At 49.0% G+C, this 16292-nt stretch overlaps 1 protein-coding gene across 1 annotated transcript; it reads left to right on the top strand.

Annotated features, from left to right (window-relative positions):
- The first annotated feature begins 2350 nt into the window (after positions 1 to 2350).
- Positions 2351 to 15974, top strand: TTC9C (tetratricopeptide repeat domain 9C). The gene is made up of 4 exons (XM_078660589.1): positions 2351 to 2484; positions 6657 to 7154; positions 7269 to 7451; positions 15519 to 15974. Exons 2-4 carry the CDS (start codon positions 6755 to 6757, stop codon positions 15611 to 15613), a joined length of 678 nt encoding a protein of 225 aa, XP_078516715.1. The 5' UTR covers positions 2351 to 2484; positions 6657 to 6754; the 3' UTR covers positions 15614 to 15974.
- Positions 15975 to 16292: the final 318 nt, after the last annotated feature.

Here is a 16292-nt window from a genome sequence, read left to right as displayed (position 1 = left end):
GAGTATCATTTTCTAACCTTTCAAAGCTATTATAAGATCTAAGCTTCTAAGGCCTTCAAGTAATAAGGTACCTCTTTTGTCGGTCCTGCTTTTTTTCGGAAATAGGGCAATGGGGATTTTTAGGGCTTCATTTCTTTTGGTGTTAGAAAATACCCTTATGCTGTGTGAGGAGACTTTAGCATTCATATCACCTACTAGCATTAGAGACTTATAATCTTCCCTTTCCATAATGGAGGAGATAAAAACAAATAGATCTTTTAATAGGTGAGCATGGGAAGCATCTGGGGAAAGGTATACGTTTACAAATCTGGGGAAAGGTATACGTTTACAAATAACAGAGTGTTTAGCTGATCCTGAGAATCCTTAAGATGTAACTTAATTGCTTGATTCAAGTTGGACGCATGAAAAAATTCTTTATAAGACCAACTAAAATTTGTGCTAAGCAAAATAGCGATGCCTCCTTTAGCCTGTACTCTATTCACGTGAAGCGCAGGCCGGCTCAGCACTATATAATCTTCCATGGACCAATCCATTGTGATCCAGGCCTCTTGTAGGCAAATTATATCCACGCTCTGATCCTTCAAAAATGAGAATTTATCTTTATTGGTGTTTATGCTGGCTGCGTTCCAGGATATTATGGAGATATCCCTGCTAGGAGGAATTCACACATTTTAAATCTAGGGATTTGTTTTTATTCTGTCAGCTGATGACAGCTGTCATTCTGCGCCATTCTGTGGATGAAAATTTGTAGTCCTTATATTTTTCCCAAATGTCCATGTTTTTGGTTCTCAAGATCTGGTCACCCTAGGTGGGCAGGTAAATGTCTCGGAAAACAAGCTGAAATCCACTATTTACAGTGGTATTCGGCTTGTTTCCCCTGCCACCGGGTGATATCTGATCCTCACCAGGTGACGGAAGCCGATACCCTGTACAGTCTGCGTTGGCAGGCTTGACCCGGTTTCACATACCCTTCTCTACCCAAATAACTGAATAACATATCCACTGCTCAAATTACTTTATATTTTACTATACTAATTTTCAACACTAGTCCTTTATGGGTTCCAGAGTAGCATGCTACTTGCCAGAAAAGCGCTTCAACACCCATCAGGGTTAACAAGTGCTACATGAATGCAAACCTTTTTTCCCTTTTTATCCCTCTACTATCCTTCTCACTCCAAATAATCTAAATATCCACCACTGAAATTACTTCATATTCCACCATATTCATTCACCACTAATCCTATATGGGCTTCCTGAATAGCGTGCGTCAACAAGCGCTATAGAACTACAAACCTTTTTCCTCCCCTATCCTTCTGTTATCATTCCGAATCCAAATAACTGACTAACCTATCCGCCACTTAAAATGTACTTGCATGTTTCACTATACTAATTCAACACTAATCCTCTATCAGACATGCCAACCTTCCCGATTCAGGAGTGAGACTACAGATTTGAAGGCTAGTCTCCCGCCTCCCGATTCCTACAAGCAAAAACCTGATTCCTCGCGAGTTTCAGCTGACAGGGCTTGGTATTGTGTAAAGTGCTAATTCTTCCATCAAAGAGTGGCGATGCAGGGGCTCTTGAAGGGGTGAAAAACCAACAAAGCGGGGAATCGTCTTTTAAAGACCTGCGAAGTACTGGGGGTGGGGGGGCTGTTTCAGCCCGGGCTGCCACAGGGGGGTGGGGGGGTGCATGCACTGCCAAGAACCTGCCAGGCTAGGGCCCAACACTTGCATCACCCTCTCTGCCTGCCATTATGCTCCATGCTTCTGAAAGGTAAAAAAAAAAACGTACATTTACGTTTCAAATGTCCGATCCTACAGCATCACACTTCCAAAGCCCATACATGCCAGTAACCCGATTCAAAGTCCCATTCTCCCGATTTTTTTTTTGTAATCTCCCACTTTGCTCTATTGAAATGTTGGCATGTATGCTCTATGGGTCCCGAAGTAGCGTGCTACTTGCCGAAAAAGCGCTTCGACACCTCGTCAGGGGTCGAGCCAAGCGGCCCACGAGGTGATCCTCCCTCTCTATCTCTATAATTCTCGACAATCTCGGACTCACATGGCACTGCCAGGTCCCTCTCTTTTTAAGTGTATTTATTCAGCAATACACCTTCCTTTATAGGTGCCAGAGTCCACCCTGCTAAGCGAGCATCTGACAAACAGACGCGTTCGTCACTCAGTCACAGAAGGCTGCGTTAACGGTTAAGCTAGGGCTCTGCAGCTATGGTGCCGGTCCGCGCGCGACTGGAGGCAACAGGCTATCTCTTCCGGTGCATCAAGCTTTCTATCGTGAATGGCCCTTCTTTGTCAGGGCGGGCTATTTTTATAACCTATCAGTGGGTTTCGTGACAAGGGCAACCTCAGAGACGCTCGAGAGTGGCCCATTAGTCTGTCAATCAGTTTTAAACCTCTTTCGATATTTTTTTGGCTAGAGTCGGGACTAAGTGGCACCATCAGATTTTCGGTCGGGACACCGGAGGTAAGGCTCACGCTCGGAAATATTCCTACAGCTCGCACCAGAGAGGTGACATGGCGGTAAATAGGAGTTTTTAAAACGGTCTTCGTACGGGAGCAGTTGCGAGTTGTGACAAAATTGCCAGTAGCCTATCCAGTGCAGGGGGTTGCATTCTGGGACTTGTCGTTTTGATTATATAATAATGAGTCAAGCGTGAATGCAAATACCGAAATGCAGTGTAAAAAGCAGACTGGATGATGATCTGTTGCCACGTGCGCCTGAAATAAACGAAATGCTTGATATCTCTGAAACAGACAGGCAGGACTTGTGTGACATTTTTGTACATTTGTGTAACAAAATACGGTGAAGCTGAAAACGGCCCTACTTGGCAGAGTGTTGTAGTTTGGTTTATATAATGCTTATTACCCGTGACAAGGTAGTGAAGCTCTTTATGTTAAGTGCTACTGCGGAAACCTCAGTAGAAATCATTTAATGCATTTACTCCAATTACTGCGCTTTATGGTAAGTAGCACGCTACTGCAGAACCCAGAGTGGAAATCATTACGTGCATTTACTCCAGTTAGAGCTAGATAGATTAAATTAAAAGGAGTCGGGCATGATTATTAGTGGGGGGCTATGCGAAGGTTATGCAAATGTTGGTGAAGAATAAATAGGATAGAGGAGATATTGTTAGGTTGTAGGCATATAGTTTGGAGGGGAATGTGGTGATCCATGAGGGGAGATGTGGGCAATTTGCCGAGTTATAATAATAAAGACTAAGGCAGACAGGGATTGGATTTAGAGTAGTTTGTACTCTGAGAGAGGAGGCACACAGAATATGGAAGATGGGGAGAGGGCCATTAGAAGGAAATAAAGAAGAGGGAACAATCTGAAGTTTGTTGATGGCCTCATGATGTCAGTCTCTGTCGTCGTGCGGGTCCCTACTCACCCACACTATTCCCTCCCATAACATCTGTCCTTTGCTAATGCTTTCCTCCACTGTTCCACTGTCCCATGAATGTTGTTCCCTCTGTGATGCCCTGTGTCTCTGCTTCCTTTGCTGGTATTCACTCCCCAAGCCCATGTCCTAGGCTTGTGCTTATCCCCCTGACTGTTTGTTCCACGCCCATGTTCTCTTCCTTTGTCCCTATAATAGAATTTCCCCACTTTGAAGATGCCTTTACCCTCTGCCTCCCGCACTGGAATCATGCAAAAAGATGTGCCTTCATGTCAGCCGTCTTGTCCCCCCTCATATCCGTTATCCAGGTTTCTTTAACCTCTCTTCATGTCTCCCTCTTCTCTTTCGCACTGGTGCCTTTCACGCTCCAAAATCCAACATTGATCCCTTTTCCCCGATTACCCCACACCTGTTTGAGATGTGATGCCATCGTTACTCTTTTGTGGTATGACTCCCACCCTTTGAGGAGGCTCCTTTTTCCTAACGGCTGCCCCCGCCCCTTATCTTTCTGCTTTATGAAAGGCATACAGCCATACACCGTAACATCTACCTTTGCAATAAATATCATTAGCCTTATCCATTTTCTCCGAACACCATTGTCTCACAACACTCCATTAGTGTGGGAAACACTAGAAACCTAGGATCATAATTCTTCCTTTCGGATATCTCTTGTCTTGCTGAGAACTTAAGCCTCTCCAAAGATTAGGCCTGTGTAAGACCTAGAAGTCTAAGCAGATCAGGCAGTTGTTAATCAAACCATCCTCTGTCACCCACAAGTAAACTGAGACATGACTTGCAAAGACATAAATTATGAACCTTATTTACTGATTCTTCTTAAATTACCCAATCATCCTTCGATCAACATAAATGATAATCTAAGCTAATCCATTGCAAATTCCCGGAATCTTCTTGTGCCATCCACTTTCCTCGACAATCTGCCTTCTAATCTTCCTATGTTCAGAATTCTTACACCATCCTAGAATATTATTATTATTATTTTAATTCCCTTTATTACCACTCTGAAAACAACTTCCAATCTTATCAATTACCTCTTCTACCATTTTGCCTTTTCAACGTTTTCTTCTTTTCCCATATCACATTCGGTATTAGAAACATACCATATTTTTTCTTCCCACTATCACTTGCACTGCCACCAAACAGCATTCTTTTCATCATTTACACATCTTTGGTTTGGCGTGTTTCCACTTCTTCCACTTTCTCTAATTTGTACTACATGCTCCTCCTTTGGGTACTCCATTCAGAGTGTTTTATTTTTAATTACTTTCCAGGTTTAACTGGACTGAATGACCATGGCTTGCATTTAACTTAGTAAGATTTATTTTCCTAGTTGCTTTATTTGTTTTGCGTGTTTCTATAGCACAAGCAAGACTCAAAGTTGGCACAGTATTTTACTTAACAAAAGTTACAGGACATAGGACTTCATGGTTCATCATAGAACATTGTACTCCGGACAAGAGTCTTAATGGCAGGGAAGTAAAAAAAATGCAGTTAGTATAAATCCTTGGTCTACAGGCAGGCCAACAAATGTAGGGTGATTGCTCCCAGACATACAGTCTGCACCTTCACTGAGTGGTAAGTGCCCATCGCCATAAAGCTGTGGGCAATCCTGTCCAGGTTCCCATATCACCCATGAAGTTCGGAACGTGGTAATCCAGGAAGGGGTATACAGAATCACACCACTGGCCCACCTCCCCCATTCACACAGTTACATAACAACTCATTGATAAATATACTTCGACTAGCAACAGATGGTCTGCTTCCTTGTTGAACTGAATTACACTAATGACAGATGATATTAGCAGATAACTGTTTTTACATCCAACATAGCCGCCCCCGTTTCACACCTTAATGTAGTGTGTACCGTCATGGTTTTGTTGTTAGTCCCTGAGAAGGACATGGTGGCTCTTTAGGGTTGTCATTAAGTCCATCCTTCAACCTCATTCCCTTATGGATTGATGTCCAGGCTTCTTAGTGCATCCCCTGAGCGGAACATGCACCCCTGGCTGTAATTGCTCCAGGGACCATGGACACTGCCCTTGTCTAGCCGCTGTATTTCTCGTCCGGTGTTGCTGGTTCCTCCACAGACATCTCACGGGAAAATAGCATCATGGCATGGTTCCATATTTCATTTCTACTCTCCACAGTCACATTAATAGGGGCACAACCTGGAAACAGCAGACCTACACCTCAGCAATTCAGAAGGTAATTTACCAGTAGTGCTGTGTGGAGTCACACCTTTATAGTTATGTGGACACGAAAATGCAGGTTTAACTAGTCTAGTGCCATACATCTTGCGGAATCTGAATTAGTGGGAGTGACCAGGGTTTGGATTGCAACATAACAAAGTTCTCATTAGCTTGTATCTTTTAATGCAACATTTTAAAGAGGCAGACATTAAAGAAAGGAGCAGTTATACCTTTTTTTTTTGAAACAACAAGTCATTGGCTCATCTGAACATGGACAGTCTTGGGTATCCGTGCGCGATATAAATGTTTAATAACATAACATAACAGTCACTGAAGTTGCTGGAACATCTTTTCCCAGCTGAATCTACACCCTCAGATCCTCTAGTTCGAAGGTCTTGAGAAAGCAAGCCAGCCCTAAGTTTGATAAGTCAGTTTACTCTATATCTTACCACAGGCTTCTGCCTGTTAGCGTAAACGTTGAGCGATCAGGCAACCTAGATTGTATGTAGCCTGCAAACAGGCATGGCCTGCTGCTCTCTGAAGAATCAGACCAGAGAACTTCTAGTTTCCTCGTTTTCACACTGATGGCCTCACTAGAATGATCCTCTCCTTCTCAGACTGGTTGAGCTGGGGCACCTCCTGTCCCGTGTTCTCGTGCATGGAACTAATATGGTTTAAGTGCTATTTAAGTTCTATATATTGTATCTCAGTGTTAGTCGTTCTACTGTGTGAAACCCCTGATCCAGAGCTCCTCCTCCCTTCCGGCACTGACTTTGATCCGTTTCTCCCTGTCTGTAGGACTTTTGCCTCCTCCCTGCGGGAGGTGAAACAACCTCATCCTTCCCTACTTGCAGTAAATTCTTCTCAGACCTTCTGTAGGCATTGTGTTCCCCATTCCTCTTTTCAAACAATAAGATACTACCTCCTTCCTCTCAAACATTAACTTTCCCTCTTCTTTCCCTTACGTGCAGTATATCTTGTCCTGCATGATCATTTATGCTGTAAGTAACCCTCACTATTTTCTTTTTCAGGGGGTTTCCACTTGTATCGAACCAGTCTACTAGACATTCTTTCAGCCAGGTGAATCGCAGGCCATCTGCAAACCAGTTAAACGCCCGCTCTTCCTGACATGGATGTGGAATCATCCTCTGGACTCGATGATGTTGGATCTGTGTCTGGGCAGATAGGGGCAAGTTCCTCCTCCGGAATCATGGATGCTGGGCCCTCTTCCACACATATGGAGGCAGCATCGTCATCTGGACAGGTCCATGCTGATCTCTCCTTTGCACAGATGGATGATCGCCTCCAGCAGGCCCAAATATTCAAAGATGCTGGGAACAAGAGTTACAAGGAGCAGAGATACCGAGATGCCATCAGCAAGTATCACCGAGCTCTGCTGCAACTGAAAGGTTTGGACCCTAACATGCCATCCCCACTGCAGGCCTTTGGAGCCAAGGCACCAGTGGTAACACCAGAGCAGGAAAAGGCTTTGCACAACCTGCAGAGAGACTGCTATAACAACTTGGCAGGTAAATGAGGATACCCAGGGCACGAGTCCAGGGGAGAAGGGAGGGTAAAAGTGGAGAACAAAGATGTAACTTAATCCCCATCTTCTCCCCCACTCCACCTTCCTGCATCCACAGCCTGTCTCTTACACACAGATCCTGTGCCCTATGCCCGGGTGTTGCAATACAGCGTACTAGTCCTGGAGAAGCAACCAAGTAACGCAAAGGCCCTATACCGTGCGGGTGTGGCTTCTTTTCACCTGCGTGATTTTGACAGTGCCTTACACTACCTCGGGGAGGCTCAGCGGATACAACCTACAGGTGAGCTACTTTGCCAGCCATGTTCCATGAGAGTACCCCTAACTGTTCCTCTTTATCTAGGGTGGAGATGAAAATGTGGGATGCATGCACATCAATGAAGGGTGTCAGTAATTGAATTAATGCGCCCCTTGTCGGATCTGCATGGGATCGCGAGGGCCCAAGAAAGAAAATGTCTATAGTAGAAAATTTGAAAGCAACTTAATTTCAAATATGTACATGAAAGAAAGTTGCTGAAATCCAGAGTCTCGGGTTTTATTGTATTGTATATCTTTTTTAGAGTTTTTTCTCAGGCTAAAAGTAGTCCCAGTACCTATATACATTAAGCTGATGGGTCTTCCTACATAGTGGATGAGTAGGTGGGCAGGAAATTGATTAGTGAAAAGTTTAATTACAATTACTGGCTTTTGGGAAGTAATGTTTTCCAGTTGTCGCTGTAGTCAATTGTTCATTAATAAAGCAACTAACTAAAGCAGGCCTTATTGTATTGTATAGCAGATGAACACCACCTTGTCACTGTGCGTATGATATTGACACTCGGGTGTTGCTTGTCTCTTGAGTATAAAACAAATGATGTAATGAATGCAGGACATCGGTTTAAGTCTGATGCTGACTTACTATGTGGCTAGATGTCATAGGGTAAAGTGGAGATACATACTTGTATCTCCTAGCAATGAAATTCTCTCAGTTTGAGGATTGTTCTTATTTGCAGGTCATATACATAGTCCTGAACACACATTCTCGTCTCTTTGGGAGTATAGAGTATTATTTGGTGGTAGGACTTTGAGAATTTAAAAGTGACCTATGTGCAGTGGGTCAGACATTCCGCTCACCATTAGGACCACGAACCTTGGAGGTGTGTTGAGCACCAGGTCAGACCCATATTTTTAATGTATTTTTGTCTGGCTTTGTTGTTGTGCCCATCTGTGGCAGTCTGCCAGCCACCAGCCTCTGTTTTAGTTGTAGGCGCTGTAGCTGTTCTGTAGCCTTGTGCAGGGTCCTTAAGGGTAAGGGGGCTGGGTTCCCTCACCATAACCCTGTGTTTTCAGCTGGTGTGTTACATGGATGCTGTGTAGGGACTAGGAAACTCGGTTGCCTAGGGAGCCAACAAGAACTATAACACTAAGGAGTTCAAGGGACATGCTGACTATATTATCCTGGACTCCTACATGACGAAGCCATTTGCGTTATCTGAAAGAGACATGTAAGTGATAGATTCCTTACCTTAGAATATCCCCAGGCGTCAGACTGGATCCGGAAATTTTTGCGTAGCAGTACCCTTGCGCGTCGGTAGGCGTCATCTGCGGCTCCGCGTCCGTCGTCGGCCTCGTGGGCGCCATGATGACGTCGTCGGAGTACTTAGACGCCGCCTCCGTGTGCTGACGTCAGTTCTTCTTTTTTCCGCGCCAGCAGTGCAGATCCGGAAAAAGTGGTACCTTACTCTTTTTTGACTAACATTTTTTGATCTCTTTTCATCGTTCTTTTCGAGTCTTCGACTCCGAACGGTGCCGATAGGGATGCCAGGTTTCAAGCACTGTGAGGATTGCGACGGACTCATGTCGGTCACGGACCCTCACCGTCGGTGTCTCCACTGTCTCTGCGTCGTCCACGACGATCAGACCTGTTACGAATGCCGGGCCCTGACTTCGAATGCTAGGCGGGAGCGGTCCCGTAAGCGACTCGAACTCCGGCAGTCGGCCCCGCGCCAAGAGAGGTCCCGGTCCGAACGGAGGTCGAGGGAGCGGAGCCGCCATAGCTCCGGGAGTTGACATCACTCCTCTGGGTCGAAGTCGTCAGGTAAGCACAAGAAGTCGAAGAGACGTCATCGCTCTTCCAACCCCCCCCCCCCCCGACGCGGCCGGGGGTTCAGGTGACACAGCCCACGAGGCTCCGTCTGAGTCGCAGGCGCCGCGTCTGGCCCCATACCCTCCGGTCCCTGGGCCGCGCGCGACGCAGGAGGAGATCGAGTGGTTCCTCATGGCCATGAGGTCCCTCACTCCCCCGGCGGGCTCCGCGGCGCCTTCGGGCCCAGCGGATCCGTCTGGTGGCCTTAGCAGGTCGGGGGCTTCGGCCCCGACGCCGTCGGGTGCTTCGGCTCCGACGCCGCCGGCGCCTTCGGGCCCGGTGCCGCAGGCCCCCGCTGGATCCGGGTCGTCGTCGGTGGACTTAACGACCTCCCCGGCGCCGGTCCCTCAGGTGTCACCCCCGGTGCCGTCTTCGGGCGGCGCCGTCCCCGATGCCTCCCTCGACCCGGTTCCGGCGCCGGAACGGCGCCGCTTCAGACGCCGTTCGGAGAGTTCACTTTCCATGAACCGGCCCCATCATTTCCTAACCCTGAGTACCAGGAGATGGGTGATGAGGAGGTTTGGGAGGGGTCTGTGGACCCTCTGACACGGGAGTGTCAGTCCCAGGAGGACTGGACAGGTGAACTTGGGGATGCCAGTGGTCTGGACACTTGGCCGGACACTGGCTTTGTCTCACCTCCTACCGTGGCTACGGAGGAGGGGGCAACCTACGGTGTGGTGTTGATGAGGGCGGCCAAGGCCTTGGGCCTTGAGCTCCCCGTCGCGGCCGTGAGGACTAACCTCCTTACTGAGGTCCTTAAGCCGCAGTCCTGCTCAGCCGAGCCTCTGCTGGCGTTTAACGAGGCCTTAACCGACGTTCTTTTGGGCACTTGGTCCAAGCCCGCTACAGGTTCGCCTGTAGATAGGAACTTGGCCAGACGCCACCGCCCGGCCCCGGGCGTCCCTTGTTTCCTGTCCACCCACCCCACCCCTGAGAGCCTGGTGATCCAGGCCTCAAATTCCCAGACCGCATTCCCGTTGGCTCCGCCTGGCAGGGAATCCAAGAGGTATGAGCAATACGGCAAGAAGGTATTCTCCTCCCTCAGTTTGGGACTGCGGTCTTCCAACACCGCATGCCCCTTGCGCCGTTACACCCACTCCTTGTGGGACACGGTCGCAGACGTGCTGCCAGAATGCCCGTTGGAGGTACGGGCTAAACTCGGCCAAGTCCTTGTGGAGGGCCGGGATGCGGCACGTTATTCAATTCGGTGTGGACTAGATACCACCGATTCACTGGGCAGAGCGATGGCAATGACGGTGGCGATTCGTCGCCACGCCTGGTTGAGATCAGCCAACTTCTCGGCTGATGTCCAGAATACACTGATGACATGCCGTTTGATCGCCGTCACCTTTTTGGCGACAAGGCAGACCATGCGCTTGAGCGCTTTAAGGACTCCAGGGCTACGGCCAAGTCCTTCACTCCTCGGCTGCCTTTCACTCCTTTCGTGGCCACGGAAGGGGTGTTCCCACACGTGCTGCCAGCCATGCGTCGCAATGTAATACCCAACGCAGTGGCGGCCGTGGAAACCGCTGTGGCGGCGGTCGGGGTCAACGGCGAGGTCTGTCCACACCTTCCCCCGCGGCATCCGCCTCAAAACCCTCCTAGTCCGTGAATTCAGGCCCATGTGTTGCCAGTGGGGGGCAGGGTTCGCCATCACCTCCTCCACTGGCACACTGTCACTTCGGACAGGTGGTTGCTGCAAATCGTCCGAAGGGGCTAATCCCTCCCCTTCGAGACGACCCCTCCAGCCATGCGACCGGAATACCACTGAGTATCGGGGGATCATTTGCGACTTCTGCAGGAGGAAGTTACGGCCCTCTTGGCCAAGGGGGCCATTGAGCGCGTTCCTGGGCCAGAAGTAGGGTGTGGTTGTTACTCCCACTACTTTCTGGTACCCAAGAAGGACAAAGGGGGCCTATGCCCTATCTTGGACCTCCGGAACGTCAACGGCTTCCTCCGGAAGGAGAAGTTCAAAATGCTGACACTGGCTCAGGTCCTAGCTGCCCTGGACCCAGAAGACTGGGTGGTAGCGTTGGACTTGCAGGACGCTTATTTCCACATCCCCGTCCTGCCGGCCCACCGGCGCTACCTGCGGTTCACGGTTGGCCACGAGCACTTTCAGTTTACCGTGCTCCCTTTCGGCCTTACCTGCGCCCCACGGGTGTTCACAAAGGTGATGGCGGTGGTCGCAGCTCATCTGCGCAGGTTAGGGGTTTCAGTCTTCCCCTACCTCGACGACTGGTTGTTGAAGGCGGGCTCGCCCCAGACAGTCGTCAGCCACCTACAGACTACGGCAGATCTCCTGCACCGGCTGGGGTTCTCCATCAATGTGCCGAAGTCACACCTGTGCCCCTCTCAGAAGCTCCTCTTCATCGGAGGGGTTCTAGACTCAGCGCAGTTTCGGGTTTATCCTCCCGAACAGCGGGTCTGGGATATTCAGGCTCTGATTCCACTCTTTCAGCCTTTATCCCGGGTTGTCAGGTTGACGCTGGGGCTGATGGCCTCCTGCATCCTACTGGTGCATCACGCCAGGTGGCGGATGCGGGCTATGCAGTGGACCTGCAGTTTCAGTGGGCCCAGCATCAGGGCAATCTGTCCGACCATGTCCTGATCTCGGAGGGCACTGCGAGACAGCTGCAGTGGTGGCTCACAGACCGCGATTGGGTCAGCGGCAGATGCCTCTTCCTTCCCCAACCAGAGCACGTGGTTGTGACGGACACGTTCTTCCAGGGCTGGGGAGGCCACATGGGAGAGGCGGAGATCGGAGGCCTCTGGTCTCCGGCGGAGGCCCGGCTCCATATCAACCTTATGGAGTTGCGGGCGATTCGTCTAGCACTGAAGGCATTCCTCCCCTCTGTCCGGGGGAGTGTAGTGCAGGTGTTCATGGACAACACCACCGCCATCTGGTACTGCAACAAACAGGGTGGGGTGGGGTCGTGGACCCTTTGCCAGGAGGCTCTGCGCCTCTGGCAGTGGCTGGAACGCCAGGGCGTGACCCTGGTGGCTCAACACCTGGCGGGTTCTCTGAACACCAGGGCGGACGAGCTCAGCCGTCGGTGCATGATGGATCACGAATGGCGTCTGAACTCGGACGTGGCGCAAGGCCTCTTTCAGCGATGGGGAGAGCCTTGGTTAGATCTATTCGCCACCGAAGAGAACGCGCAATGTCATCAGTTCTGCGCGTCGGAATTTCCAAGGCGGCACTCGCTCGGAGACTCTTTTCGTCGCGAGTGGAGTTGCGGTCTGTTGTACGCCTTTCCGCCTATACCACTTCTGCCCAGAGTGCTGAAGAAGATCAAGCGCGACCGGGCCCAAGTCATCCTTGTGGCTCCGGACTGGGCACGAAGGTACTGGTATCCAGAGCTACTCAGTATGTCAGTCGATCCCCTGGTTCGTCTGCCTCTTCGGGAGGACCTTCTGTCGCAGCAGCAGGGGACGGTCCTCCACTCGAACCTGTCCAGTCTCCACCTCCATGCTTGGAGATTGAGCGGCGACAGTTGAGGCCATTTGACTTGCCTCCTGAAGTCTGTAATGTCATTCTGGCAGCCAGGCGTCCCTCCACAAAGTCGGTATACGCCTGCAGGTGGAACAGATTTGTGGCATGGTGCACAGCAAAGGCTGTGGATCCTCTTGCTGCCCCTCTCTCTGAGGTTCTTATCTTCCTTCTTTCTCTTGCCCAGCAGGGCTCTGCTCTGGGCACTATCAAGGGCTACCTTTCTGCCCTTTCAGCCTTTCTAAGGCTGCCTGATCAACCTTCTTTGTTCAAGTCCCCTATTGTAAATCGCTTTCTAAAGGGCATCACACACACGTTCCCTCCAGTTCCATTTGTGATGCCTCAGTGGGACTTGAACCTTGTTCTTACATTCCTGATGTGCGCTCCCTTTGAGCCACTTCACAACTGTCCTCTCCGCCTTCTTACTTTGAAGACTGCTTTCCTGGTTGCCATCACCTCTGCCAGGAGAGTGAGTGAGCTCCAGGCCCTTTCTTGTACTCCTCCTTTCCTTTCTGTCCATCCGGACAAGGTTGTGTTGCGTACTAAGCCATCTTTCCTGCCCAAGGTTGTCACGGCATTCCACATCGGGCAGTCTATCACCTTGCCCACCTTCTTTCCGCCACCGCATCCCTCTAAAGAGGAAGAGCGGCTCCACCGTCTGGACCCAAAACGTGTGCTTTCATTCTATTTGGATCGCACACGCCAGTTCTGGGTGGATGACCAACTCTTTGTTGGTTACGTGGGCGCTAAGAAGGGAAAAGCGGTGCACAAGAGGACCATCTCTCCGTGGATCATCTTGTGTATCCAGGCATGTTATTCCTTGGCTAAAAAGGAGCCCCCTGTTGGATTGCGGGCTCATTCCACCGAGCCACAGCAACTACAACTGCCCTGGGCCGGGGAGTGCCCTTGCAGGACATTTGCCAGGCGGCTACGTGGGCCTCGCTGCACACGTTTGCGAGACACTACTGCCTGGACAGCCAAGTCCGGAGGGATGGCTTCTTTGGCCGTTCCGTCCTCCAGGACTTTCTTGTGTGATTATTGGTTCGCAGACCCACCACCGGGGTTGGTATTGCTGGGGTATCTATTCTAAGGTAAGGAATCTATCACTAACGTGTCTCTTTCAGATGCACAAGTTACTACTTGTGTAACGATATAACTGTAAGAGACATTAGTTAGTGATAGATTTCTTACCGACCCACCCATCCTCCCCGTTCTGCGAACCGATATCTAGGGTTAAGGTCATCCCCTTTCAGGGCCCCAGTTTCAATGGCACCAGTGTTGGTTTTTAACATGGCTCAGCGCTTCTGTTGCGGAAAAGCTGTGTCTAAGAACTGACGTCAGCACGCGGAGGCGGCGTCTAAGTATTCAGACGACGGACGCGGAGCCGCAGACGACGCCTACCGACGCGCAAGGGTACTGCTACGCAAAAATTCCGGATCCAGGCTAACGCCTGGGGATATTCTAAGGTAAGGAATCTATCACTAACTAATGTCTCTTACAGATATATCGTTACCTAAGTAGTAACTTGTGCGATAAGGTGTGTCTGTATTTGTCTCCCCAAGTGAGTGTTGGGTAACCTGTGATTTGTGCAGAAGGTCTTGGTAGGAATAACCTCACCACCCGGTAAGTACAACCCACCCCCGTTTCTCCCATCGAGGAAGTGCCGTCTGTACCCACAGATTGTAACCCACCAGTATAGGAGTCATTGTACCACTGATTTAATGTCTGAGAGTGCTGCATACAACCAGTGAAGGCACTTTATAAATTGTGGTTGGTTTGGAGGGATGCTGTACTTGGAGATTCACATGCTGCAACACTCATGCTAGTTAGGCTGCTCCTGCTCATCACCACAGGTGTTGCCAGCCTGGACTCTTTCCTTTTAGGCACAGAGAACTGCACCCTGCATTTAGCCCTCCTTCCACATCAGGTCTGAGAAATTCAGGTTATAGTCGGTCTCCCTAACCATGCTGAAGAGTGGCCATTGTGTGAAAATCACTTTTATTTTTGCAGCATGCATGTTCCACTTCACACCTAAAATGTAGCAGACAAAAATGAATTTATTTTATTTCGTTTTTTTTTTTTTTAGAATATATGTTATATTCTAGTGGTTGACTAATAAAAACGTGTTTTTACTGATGTGTTGCTTAAAATGCAGATTAGGCGGGGCACTCGTATAATAAACGGGCAAGGGAAAATATATCTAGTATTTCCTCCCCACTTAATAGTTACATGCTCATTGTACATCAATGTTTCTATCTACCCGCACAAAAAGGACCTGAGATGCAATTGAAATAGTGCCTCCAATATTTAAAAAAATGTGCCCCTCCCTCCCCCGCACTCTAGGTGGGTATGCTCTTTCACACCTGATACCCCGTGCCTCTCGTTTCATATCTTGCCATTTGTGCCTTCGGTTCCATATGTGGCCAACAGTTTTCCTATCTGGATATGTGTACCTTTTGTTTTCTCTTCTGTCCACCTGTGCTACCAGTTTTCTATTCTCTCTGCTTGTTATTGACCTACAACACTGTTGATTTCTCCGCTGTCGCGCAAGGCCTTATTTGATCCCCAGTTGTTACCGATAGGCATGTGTGTCTTGGTACACCAGAGTGCATAAAAAGAATAGAGAGTGTGGTGTTTCGACCAGCCTGGGATTAACAATTGAGATTAAAAAAATATATATTACAGGCTCAGAATCCTTCAGAGTTTGCTAATTTGCCTTTTCTTCGAAATAGATGCCAACGTGAAGAAGTACCTGAAGTTGACGGACTCGGAGCTCAGCGGGTACCGCCAGCAGGAGAAACAGCTGTACCGAGACATGTTTAAATAGAGCCTGGCTTAAGCAGGGAGAGGTTGCATAAAGGAAAAACACCAATTTGCGCATGTCCTGTGGCAGTATGTGCATGTGCAAGGAAGTGAGTGCCAGTATACATCAATTGGGTCCAGGGACTCTGTGTACGCTGGGTACAAGTAAGAGTAAAACTGGTGGAGACCTGTGTACAAGTTCATCAGGTTAATGAGTGCGCACATGCAATGAGTGCAGTAGTGTTGAAATGGATGGAAATATGTACACACTGTCCAAGTGCACATAATGTGAATGGTGTAATGTGTGCAAGCATACATTGGGTGTGGGTTCGAGGGAAAGAATCTCTCCTTACTTTTTCAATAAAAGACTATTGTATTTTCAAGAACATTTTCTGAGTACTTACTAAATAGGTGATCTGATGCCTGCCTCTTAATTCTCCGAGGTAGGGTGACCGTTCAGTGAGTCCCTGGATTTCTCTTGAGGTGGTACCTGATATCTATTTCCCTGAATGATCAGAAGACTGTTCTGATTTCTTGCACTCCGGTGCATGTCTCTGAATTCTCGCTAGAGCTATGTACTGTGTCCCCCATTTTTTTTTGTGGGGGAGTGGAGGTTTTTTCTGGATTTTGCTTTGTAGGTGTAGGGTCTGTACCTGATTTCGCGTGAAGGAAGTTTATACCTGCTTTCAGAGTGGGTTTCAAAG

The sequence above is a fragment of the Lissotriton helveticus genome, chromosome 9 (genome assembly GCF_964261635.1).
Source record: "Lissotriton helveticus chromosome 9, aLisHel1.1, whole genome shotgun sequence".
NCBI lineage: Eukaryota > Metazoa > Chordata > Amphibia > Caudata > Salamandridae > Lissotriton > Lissotriton helveticus.
Note: the sequence above shows the minus strand (reverse complement) of the source record. Positions and strands in the feature narration are given on the sequence as shown.